Raw genomic sequence first — 11485 nt, 5'->3', positions numbered from 1 at the left:
AAGCCCACTCCTTCCTCTCTTTTCCTTTCTAATGCTGTTGACAGGAACAAAATATCAACGACATATGCTGTAGATTTAAAAATTCATACAAATACAGTAAATTACAAAGAGGGGTGGTAATGTTTTTTCTAGAATTGCACAACAAAATTTCTCTCATGGTGAAAAATATGTATAATTTTGTCAGGAAGCCTAGAAGACATTTTGCTGCAAGACTAACAGTTGTAAGGATAATGCCATCATCTGTGCTCATTATAGAGAAACTAACAGCAACTTTAAAAGGCCAATACTGATAAGTGAAGATGAAACTTCTTTTCAGCAACCAGTATGCCAACATCAGACTTTGGGGTTTTATTCAATACTAGCATCACAAGTTTCTCCTAATCCAACCAAAACTCCTGCCAAATGTCCACAAAATTCACACCAAAATCAAAAACAGAAAAGAGAATTAGAGAGACCTGACAAAGCTACTAGCAGAGTTGGAGTGTAGTGGCACAGGTCAGCAGGAGCAGAGGAACGCTGCAAAAGATGGTGCTGCCTGGAGTCTAACTTGGTGATGCCTCGTGATGCTGGATGATCAAGTACTCAGGTCACAGGTATGTTCATGGACCCATAAGAACCAGGATCTTGACCCAAACTTTTAAGATCTTCTAAAAAGAAAATACTTCATCTAAATTGAAGTATATAGAAGTAGAACACAAGTAGAGTTCCTTATTTGACGTTAAGTTGTGCCTAAAACTTTGGCTGATACAAAGAAACCCGTCCACTAAGGCACCCAGAGGCGATCTGACAATGTGTTGGAGAGAACTTTGTCGTTAGTACCACATCATTGTGAGAGTACAGAGAACGGATCACCCGCAGGGGACTGGCTTCTTTGGGCAAACAGTCAATAAGTTCACTGCACTGTTTGTCAAACCCCAACAAGCGAATCCCATATCCATGTGGGGAGGAAATCATTCGCCCATCAGGACTGAAGCAAAGTTCTTTGATATAACCCCTGCCTACATTGGCTTCTTCAATGTAATGAGTCAGGCGTAGAGAACAGCGAGGTGCGACTGGTCTCACAGGTGCTCCTTCCTGGAATTCATAGACACAAGTCCACTAGAGGGAGAGAAGAGAGACAAAGTTAACAGAACCTCATAAATGGAGTATAATCTTTAAAAATTGTGAATAACTATAGTCAGCTGTAACTTATATAATGCAGTACAGCAACTATACTTCAACTAAAATTAATTCAAAAACAAAGTTATAGAGCCCCAAACAGTGCTACAGATAATCTTTCTTTCCCCCAAAGGCTCAACAGAATACCACAGCTACATCCCTGCTGCAAAAAAACATCCAGATGAATGCTACCCCTCTCCCAATTAAAATCTGTAGGCCCCACACTGTCTTATCTACATTCATATCAAGGTTATTGCTGTACTATCACACTTTGAAGCGTTTTATCCCCCGAGGCCACTGTGACTTCTAAAGTAATAATTCCTCTTTCTGACAGTAACAACAATCTTGATATTTTAGGGTTAAGATATCTAAGCCCTAGACTACCTCTCCTTCTACACACTTCAAAGACTTTTCTCTCCTTCTGTTAGCTGTGGCTTCTGGAGCTAGTGAGATTCTTGGAAGACACTAGCTTTCCAGAATAAGGAGGATCACAGGTCATACAAGACCTTTTCCCCTAGTTATCAGTTCAATCCCTTCCTTTCCCAAAGCTTTCTGGTTTTTTTGTTTGTTTTTTGTCTGTGCTGGGTCTTAGTTACAGTATGCAGGATATTAGCTGTGGCATGTAGGGTCTAGTTCCCTGACCAGGGATTAAACCCTGGCCCCATGTATTAAGAGCATAGAGTCTTAGCCAATGAACCACCAGGGAGGTTCCCTCCCTAGTTTTTAAAAAGAGAAACTCATGATACTCCATTGACTTAGCAAAACCTCCCATTTAGTCAGCTTAGCTCAGTCCTGGGTTTACTATGTAAGAGGTTTTTTACAATGAGATGAAGGAGGCAAGAATTAAACTGGGCTTAATCTGAGCTGATGACTGCTTTAAAGTATCTCCCACTTGCCAAACCCAGGCCAGAGAGGAGGAAGAAGGATTCTGAAGGGATAAAGACACCATGAGCACACATGGCGATGGCAGTTTGTTCAGTCAGCCCCGTTGAAGGTGTAGTGCTGCTGCCCCGTACCTCCTGATCATCAGTATTGCTTGAGCACCGAAGAAGAGTGGCCCAGCCTTTTGGGTGCAGCTGTAAGGATGTGATGCAGTTTCCACGGTCTCTCTCACCAGGAACTTCAGGGGTTAAGACTTCAAGACTATTTCGTGGTGAAATTCCTGAGATATAAGAATATTAAGATGTGGAATTCGTATTATTAAAAGACTAAGGCAGCTCATCAAAGCTTTGATTTCTGGCAGCCACCCCACTGGGCCTTTCTTATTTTTTCATCTGCCCTTTATGCTACCACATGTAAATACACTGAGGTGCCCTTCAGTGTATGGGCTGTTTCTGGAGGTGGATGTAGGGAAAAGGGAATGACAGAACTAAAGAATCCAAGTTCCTGCAGCAGGAATCAACAGTAATCTATGGCTAAGGCAGCAATGGAGAAGGAAATGGCAACCCACTCCAGTATTCTTGCCTGGAGAATCCCATGGACACAGGAGCCTGGTGGGCTACAGTCTATGGGGTTGCAAAGGGTCGGACACAACTGAGTGACTAACACACACAACACACAAGGCAGTAAAGCTGACTAGGAGTCCTTTAGATTTGAATCTACATCTGAGAAAGCTATATAAGAATCAAAGTTATGTGGTATGAAAGGAATCTGGAAAAGTAAAAGATAACAATTCTCATCTCAGAAGACCTGGTGCTCTCCAGTCCAGAGAAAGAGAAATACTTGGAAGCCATGAGGACTGCCTTTATGTAGATTAAAGATGTAAGGAGCAGGACTTACAGCCCCTAGGACAGTACTATAAATAACAAATTGATCTATAATTTTGGAGGGAAGAGAGGACAACTCACACAGAGACATGTCAAGACAAGGGGTGGAAGATACTGCCAACTGTACATATTCCTGGTACTCTGCTATGGCCACCATTTCTTTCTACCTAGCCACCGATGAAAGTGAGCCAAACTGCTGTAGTGAGCCATTGTTACAAATGGGAGTATGTCATATCCCTGAAGTATGTGGAAAAACACTTTCATACACATTGTAAGGAAACAATTTAGACATTTAATACCAAGAGATGTATTTCAAAAATTCTGTGCCTATAGGACTTAATTTAAAAATAATGAACTGCCTCTGTCAGACCCTTTGTGAATTATTTCTCACTTAGATGTGGTCTCTTCTTTTAAAAGCTTCCCTTTAGATTACTGCACTGACAAAAACCTGTGATGTTCTAAATTACTGTTATAATCAAATTATATAACTTCCCATGTGATTAAACTTTAACAACAATTTTAGAGAAAAAATACTATTTCAAGAATTAATTTTGAAAATCTATAACCAAAGCAGAAAAGAAACTCATTCTGAACAGGTAAGCAGTGGTTTTTGAGTCTCTGCTCCTTGGAGGTTGCTTAAGAGCTGGCTAAAGGGAGGAACCATACAGGGTCAGAGTAGAGATAGGGCAGGAAGACTGGAGGGTCAATGGCCTCTCTAATTACACTTGGATCAGTTGCTGCTGCTGCTGCTAAGTCACTTCGGTCTTGTCTGACTCTGTGTGACCCCACAGACGGAAGCCCACCAGGCTCCCCTGTCCCTGGGATTCTCCAGGCAAGAACACTGGAGTGGGTTGCCATTTCTTTCTCCAATGTGTGAAAGTGAAAAGTGCAAGTGAAGTTGCTCAGTCATGTCTGACCCTCAGCGACCCCACGGACTGCAACCTACCAGGCTCCTCCATCCATGGGATTTTCTAGGCAAGAGTACTGGAGTGGCTTGCCATTGCCTTCTCCGAAGAGGAGGAATATTTAACTTTAAAATGAGACAGCACAGTCTTTAACATGCAGAGAACCGGATGATGGGTAGTCAATATGTTAGGTTAGGAAAGACTCTCAAACCATTCTTGGAAGTAGCCATACAAAGTAATCAAGTAATCAAATAGGCATTTACCAGGTAAGGCCACCCAGGAAAAACCTTAATGAGAAGTCTAATGCACGATCTCTCCTCTAAATTTCTAGGTACAAGATACCTCCAAAAGGTGACCCAAAACTACAACAACAAAAAAAAACCTGTATCGAGCCATCAGTCCACCAAAGGAGAACAAACAAAAAGTGTTTTAAGACCTCAAATGTGGGTTAGTATGGAGAGGGATGGTGAGTGAAATTTGCTAGGTAGAAAGTATTTCAATTGAGGGGTAGGTGGGCTAGATTAACCAGATAGTTCTACCAGACTGGCTGGGGAAAAACTGGCAAAAGCTAAGTGGAGCCACATTGTAGCTCACTTTATCCCACAACCCCTGTGAGGCTGCCAGGCACTGCTGAAGTAAGGAAAGAGCAGAGCAAAAAGCCTACTGGGCTGGAACCAGGTGACTTTCACAAGCACCTGATAAATCATCCCTTTATGTTATATATTATATAGCACTATCATATCCATTGTTGTTACTCCGTTGCTAAGTGGTGTCCAGCTCTTTGCAACCCCAGGGACTGCAGCACACCAGGCTTCCCTGTCCTTTACTCTCTCCTAGAGTTTGTTCAAACTCATGTCCATTGAGTCAACGATGCTGTCCATCCATCTAATCCTCTTTCATCCCCTTGTCCTCCTGCCCTCAATCTTTCCCAGCATCAGGGTCTTTTCCAGTGAGTCGGCTCTTCACATCAGGTATTGATGTGAAGCTCCAACGTATTGGAGCTTCATCTTCAGGCATCAGTCCTTCCAGTGACTGTTTGGGCTTGATTTCCTTTAGGATTGATTGGTTTCATCTCCTTGCTGTCCAAGGGACTCAAGAGTCTTCTCGAGCACCACAGTTTGAAAGCATAAATTCTTTGGTGCTCAATCTTCTTTATTGTCCAACTCCCATCACTGTAGATCTGTACATCACTACTGGAAAAACCATAGCTTTGACTATGTGGACCTTTGTTGGAAAAGTAATGTCTCTGCTTTTTAATACGCTATCTAGGTTTGTCAGCTTTTATTCTAAGGAGCAAGCGTCTTCTAATTTTGTGGCTGCAGTCACCATCTGCAGTGACTTTTGAGCCCAAGAAAATATAATCTGCCACTGTTTCCATTCTTTCCCCAACTATTTGCCATAAAGTGATGGGACCAGATGCCATGATCTTCATTTTCTGAATGTTGAGTTTTAAGCCAGTTTCTTCACTCTCCTCTTTCACCTTCATCAAGAGGTTCTTTAGTTCCTCTTCAATTTCTGCCATTAGGGTGGTATCATCTGCATATCTGAGGCTGTTGATACTTCTCCCAGCAATCTTGATTCCAGCTTGTGATTCATCTAGACCAGCATTTTGCATGATTCACTCTCTCATTTAATTTCTGTAACAATCCTAATTGGAGTCTGTATTTCCCAACTACTCCCTCTCCAAACTAGACCAAACTAAATCTAGGAAGTAAAACCAAAATTCAAATTCCAACAAAAACTTAAGCCCATGATATTCAACCTAGAGACTCTGGTTAGCTTTGTGGGGTTTTGTTTGTTTTATGGCCACACTGAGGGACATATGGGATCTTAGTTCCTTGACGAGGGATGAAACCCGTGCCCTCTGCAGTGGAAGTGCAGAGTCTTAACCATTGAACCACGAGGCAATTCCCTGGTTAGCTTTTTGAAAACGATTATTGAGGGGCAAGGAATAACCTCATCTCTGTTGGCTTTTATTTTTAAAGATTAAAATCAAACCAAAGAAACCTATTTTAGCATCTATATACAAGATTATGAAATCCAACTTTTAACCTACCTTCTCTTTGTGAGGTGCGTGACATGTGTTTCTCAGAAGGTGAATTAGAATCACTGTGATGACAAGGTGAACCAGAAACTCTAGGACCAGATGAGCTCGATAAAGTGGTAAGATCTTGAAAATACAAAATATTCCAACAGTGAATTCTGGTAGTCTCTCAATTTTTTAATAATTTACTTGAATCATATTTTTAAAGTTCATCTGAAGCATGGCAAGTACATACCCAGCTAAAAGTGGTCTATAAATAACTAAGATTGAGGTGGGCAAGATGTTTCTTTGGAATGTCCTATCCATTCCAAGGCTTAATCCCTTTCTAAAAATCTTTACAACAGTGACTTCCTTAAGTGAAATAAAAATGAAAAACCAAATAAACACAGGAACATCTTGAAAAGTGAAAGTGAAGTCGCTCAGTCGTGTCCAACTCTTTGCGACCCCATGGACTGTAGCCTACCAGGCTCCTCCATCCATGGGATTTTCCAGGCAAGACTACTGGAGTGGGTTGCCATTTCCTTCTCCAACATCTTAGGTTCCCCTTTATTTCTGCAGTGAAATGGAATAAGAAAATTCAGCATGAATGAAAACTGAAATGCTCAATCTGTTATTTTATGTTAGAATAGCATCCAAACAATAGGCCCATTACTGAGAACACGAAAAGATCTTCCTTAAAGCATACCAACAACTTCTATCATGCTTACTGAAATTATGTGAATACTATCTTTGAAATGCAATACAAACATAACACTGAAATCTGAGAAAATAAAATGAATATCAGATAAGAGAGTCTGACGTATTACTCCAAACAGCAGTCTCTATGTCACACTTTTCTTGTAGCCCCACACATCTGTGAGGACTTCTTATTAATCTAATTTCTTGGTATTAAGTATCAGAATTAATAGACAGAAACGTTAATTAAAAGACAGAAAACGTTCTTGGTTTTTAAGCAAAACATGCCAACTAGATCTCCTAAATCACTACTTGTCACTAAGCTTGAGTTGATTGTTAATGTTTAACCTAACAAATTCTGAAATTAAAAGGACTGCACTTACATGTTAATGAAATCTCTTCCTTGCAAATAAGCTGGTAAAACTTAAATTTCTACTTTCAGCAATGAAATTAGGCAACTGCAATACAATAAGGCCTATGCATTCCAAAGGTCTTCAAAAGTAGCCACATGCACAGAGAAAGATTCCAACCATTTGAAGCTGATTTTAAATGGCAATTTATCAGAAAGACTTAAAAAGATTGACAGTACTTTGGGCTATCACTAATATTTGAGATAATGTTACAAACACTGATGAAGATTTTCTGGCTAGCAGAGAGCTAAAAATTTTTTTTTAGAATTTGAAGTTATTCTTCCTAGATCACTTGTGAGGCACAAACTAATACTACATCAAAGGTACATGTAGATCATTATACTTCTTTGGGAAAAAAGCTCTCACTGAGCTTTCCGAAGAATGTCTTAATTTTCTTCCCTTCTTCCTGTTATCATTCTCAAAATAGAAACATATACCATCTTCATGTCTGAGATTATTTAGAAAACTCTTTCTTTTAATCAAAAAAGGAAAGCTTACCTGAACTTGATGTTGTTCTTCTTGCCCTCAAAATGGGATAGCTGCCTACTTCTAAAGACTTGGTTAAATCAAGATCATGCAAAATCAAGAGATATCCAGAGGATGTTGAGATCAACATTTTGGAACAATCTGGTGTTAATCTCATCCGCATGAGAAAGCGTGTGTGAAAGAATTTCTTATGTGGACATCCATCTTCTGTACACCTACAGAAGAAATCAAGCCAACAAAACCTAGTTATCATAAACATTCAGTGATAGTCATATTTTTGCCCTTCCAACCAGAATTTACACTCAGTGTATACTCAGACTTATACAGATGAAAAATTTTTGCTCCCCATTCCTTCTTCCATCTCTTTAACTTTTTAAAAAAAGATTATTCTTTCTTTCTGATGTCTATTAAGTAAAACTTCGTTGAGGAAAACTCTCACTTTTTATTGCTCTGAAAATCTTTATTTCACTCTTTTTGATTAAAGGTTCAGCTGAGCCTATAAGGGTTGATAGTTATTTCTTTCTAAATAGGATAATATTTCATTGAGTTCTGGCTTCCATTGTTGTTACTTTAAAGTCTGTTGTCAGTTGAATTGCTACTTTGGATACTTATTTTTCCTTTGACTAATCTTCCCTTGTCTTTGGAGTATTGCAGTTTCACTGACGTTCGTAAATGTTGATTTCTTATTATTGATCTTCACTGAGATTCATCTGACTTTCCAGATCTTAAGATTCAAATTGTTCATATATTCTGGAAGATTTTCCATCATTATTCCAATGTTGCCTCTCACCTATTTCTTAATGCTTTTGGAGTTCTAGATAGATACTTGAAACATTCCCATGAGACTCTTGTCCCATAACTGCTCTTTCATGTTTGCTTTCTCATCTCCTATATTGCCTTCTGGGTAATTTTTCAGTATCTATCTTAATCTGTTGTATAAACTGTTTCTGCTACTTGTTTTTATAAATTTCAACAGTACTTTTTTTTTTTCACTTCTTTAAGTTCTATTTGGCTTTATTTCAAATCTGCATGATCTTTTGGATAGATTTTTATTCCTTGCCTAATATTTTTTATTCCCCATTTTTTTCTTGTTAATTATTTTTAAAACTGTGAAATGTATCATCCTTATAGAAAAGTACATAGATAAAGCACTTGTAGAGTTTAAAGAAAAGTGAACATCTGTGACTCCCCCCCCATGTTAAGAAGTAGAACAATACCAATGCTTTAGAAGTCTCCTGCTTCTCTCCCCTTGTTGCATCCTTCAGTCAGCATGCAGCGCTTCAAGCATGCAATGTCTTTTCTAATCTCTCTGAGAGTATAGTTTTTCTAAAATTTAAGTCCTCTTCTCCTTATGTAGTCTCTACTTTTGCCAAAATATCTCCCCATTTGTTTAGGTCTTTATATCAGACACTTTTGTCACATGTCTGATTATCTTTTGACTGTCTGCTCACAGTTAAGAGCAACTAAAAAGGTGACCGGGAACTCTGAGTGCAAGGGCAGGCTTGTGCTTCACTAAATAGGGAGAAGCCATTTTTTGAGGAACTTCTAATGTCAGTATCTTTACCTCAATAGCTGAAAGAACTCTCAGGATCTCTGAATTCAGTATTCAGGGTGCATATGGTCATTTAGTCCCCCTGATTTTGGTCAGGTACTCAAAGCCTTCAACTGTGTCTGGCATCCTTTAATATAGAGAGATTTCTATTTTACCCTCTTTAAAGATTTAAGATTTCTGCTGACATACAGGAGGTAAATCATCCAGCAGTATGGATTAAGGGAAGAGATATAAATTCTTCAATATCTTTCATTTAAATCCTTATTTTAGCTACCCTTTCTACTACAGAGTACCCAGAGTTGCCAGTTCTTGTGATTTTTAAGGATTTTGTATAAACTGTCTTAAGTTCTTAACATTTTCCACTGCTAGTTTAGGATTCTGCTTTCTTATACTTATTAAGTTTAAGTAAGTTGCTAAGATGGTTGCCACTCATCCTCCTGCTTTCCAGATTTTAAAATTTTATTGTCATTGCTTTCTATCCTGTTTCCCCATCTTACAAGTTTATACCCTTCGTTTAAAATTTGTTTGTATTTTAGAGGAATCTTCTCATTCACAGACTCTATTTAGGTCTTATAATAACTTATAAAATTTTAGTTTTATCCACAATGGTTATACAAATCTTCTGCTGTTATTTACTCCTGTGTACTGACTTAAGAGTATTTTATTTTTTTAATTTGGCCACACTACATGGCATACAGGATCTTAGTTCCCTGACCAGGGATTGAACCTACTATGCCCCTTACACTGGAAGCATGGAGTCTTAACCACTGGACCATCAGGGAAGTCCCAGCTAAATTTTTTAATTATTAAAATTTATGTACTTAAAGAATTTTAATTATTTAAAGTGATGTATAGGAACACTACTGATTTTTATATTTTGATCTTACATAAACAATTGTAGTTAACTCTGATTCTAATAATTTGTCAGCAGAATTTCCAGGGTTTTCTATACAGTCCATGTATCTAAAAACTGTGGCCTATGGGCAAAATCTGGATTACTGCCTGTTTTTTTATTATTTTTGGTTGCACTGGGTCTTCACTGCTGCACATGGGCTTTCTCTAGTTGCAGCGAGCAGGGGCTTCCCATTGTGGTGGCTTTTCTCGTTGCAGAGCACAGGCAGTAGGTGCATGGGCTTCAGCAGTTGTGGCATTTGGGCTCAGTAGTTGTGGTGCACAGGCTTACTTGCTCTGTGGCATGTGGAATCTTCCTGGACCAGGGATTGAACTCATGTGCCCTACAATGACAGGCAGATTCCTATTCACTGTACCACCAGGAAAGTTCTCATTGCCTGTTTCTATATAGAAAGTTTGTTGGAACACAGCCATACTCATTCATGTATTATCTATGACTGCTCAGAGACAATAGAATGTGTGTGCATGCTAAGTCACTTCACTTGTCCGACTCTTTGTGACCTCATGGACTGCAGTCCACCAGGCTGCTCTGTCCATGGGATTCCCCAGGCAAGAATACTGGAGTGGGTTGCCATTTCCTCCTCCAGAGGATCTTCCCAACCTAGGGGTCGAACCTGCATCTCTTAAGTCTCCTGCATTGGCAGGCAGGTTTACCACTAGCGCCACCTGGGAAGCCGCAGTAAACACACAAAGTCTAAAATATTTATTACACAGTCCTTTATAGAAAGTTTGCTAGCCCCTGATTTAAACAATCATATCATCTGTGAATGTTGTTTCATTTTTTCTTTTCCAATCCTTATTTATTTTACTGCACCAGCTAGGACCCTGCCTCCCTCTACACTAAAACAATAGTGAACAGTAACAGTAAGCATGTTCTCCTTCCTGATTTTAGAGAGAAAACTTCTAAAATTTCAGCATTTAAAAATGTGCTGTAGATTTTTAGTGCATACTTTTAATGGGTTTCCCTCTATGTCTAGTTAATTAACAGATTGTTTTTAACAGTTTTATCATGGTATAATTTACATACCATAAAACTCATTCATTTTAAGTGTACAATTAAATGGTTTTTTTAAGTAAATTTACCAAGTTGTGCAGTCATCAATATAACCCAATTTTAGAACATTTTCATCACTTTAAAAATCCCTCTTCCCCATTAGTAGTTACCCTTTCCAACTCCCAGCCACAGGCAACCAGTACTATTTCCTGTCTCTACAGATCTGCCTGTTGTTGACATTGCATATAAATAGTATCATACCGTATATTGTCTTCTGGTTTAGCTTTTTCACTTAACTTTTCTGAGGTTCTTCGACACTGTAGCACCTAACAGTACTTTGTTCATTATCATGTAGTATTCTACTGTATAAATATATCATCACATGTTGTTCATCCTTTTACCAGTTGGCAAGTATTTGAACTGGTTCTATTTTCTTCTGCTATTATGAATAATACTATTATAAGCATTCTTTGTGCAGACGTATGTATTCCTTTCTCTTGGGTAGATACCTTGAAGTGGAACTGCTGGATCATATGGCAACTCTTACGTTTAACATTTTAAGAAGCTGCCAAACTGTTTTCTA

The 11485-nt window shown here is 38.8% G+C and overlaps 1 protein-coding gene across 1 annotated transcript in view; it reads right to left on the bottom strand.

Annotated features, from left to right (window-relative positions):
- Positions 1 to 333: 333 nt before the first annotated feature.
- The window catches only part of DCAF10 (DDB1 and CUL4 associated factor 10), a 50364-nt gene continuing 39212 nt past the window's right edge, over positions 334 to 11485 (bottom strand). Inside the window, exons 4-7 of the mRNA XM_055427077.2 lie at positions 7457 to 7659; positions 5886 to 5999; positions 2175 to 2320; positions 334 to 1098 (exon numbers count right to left, since the gene is read on the bottom strand). Of these exons, the coding sequence (XP_055283052.1) occupies positions 730 to 1098; positions 2175 to 2320; positions 5886 to 5999; positions 7457 to 7659 (832 nt within the window). The 3' untranslated portion in view covers positions 334 to 729. The remainder of the gene's footprint in view (positions 1099 to 2174; positions 2321 to 5885; positions 6000 to 7456; positions 7660 to 11485) is intronic.

This window comes from Moschus berezovskii, chromosome 7 (genome assembly GCF_049115385.1).
Source record: "Moschus berezovskii isolate FMDL1 chromosome 7, NW_MosBer_1.0, whole genome shotgun sequence".
NCBI lineage: Eukaryota > Metazoa > Chordata > Mammalia > Artiodactyla > Moschidae > Moschus > Moschus berezovskii.
The sequence above is the reverse complement of the archived record's forward strand: the minus strand, read 5'-3'. Positions and strand labels throughout refer to the sequence as shown.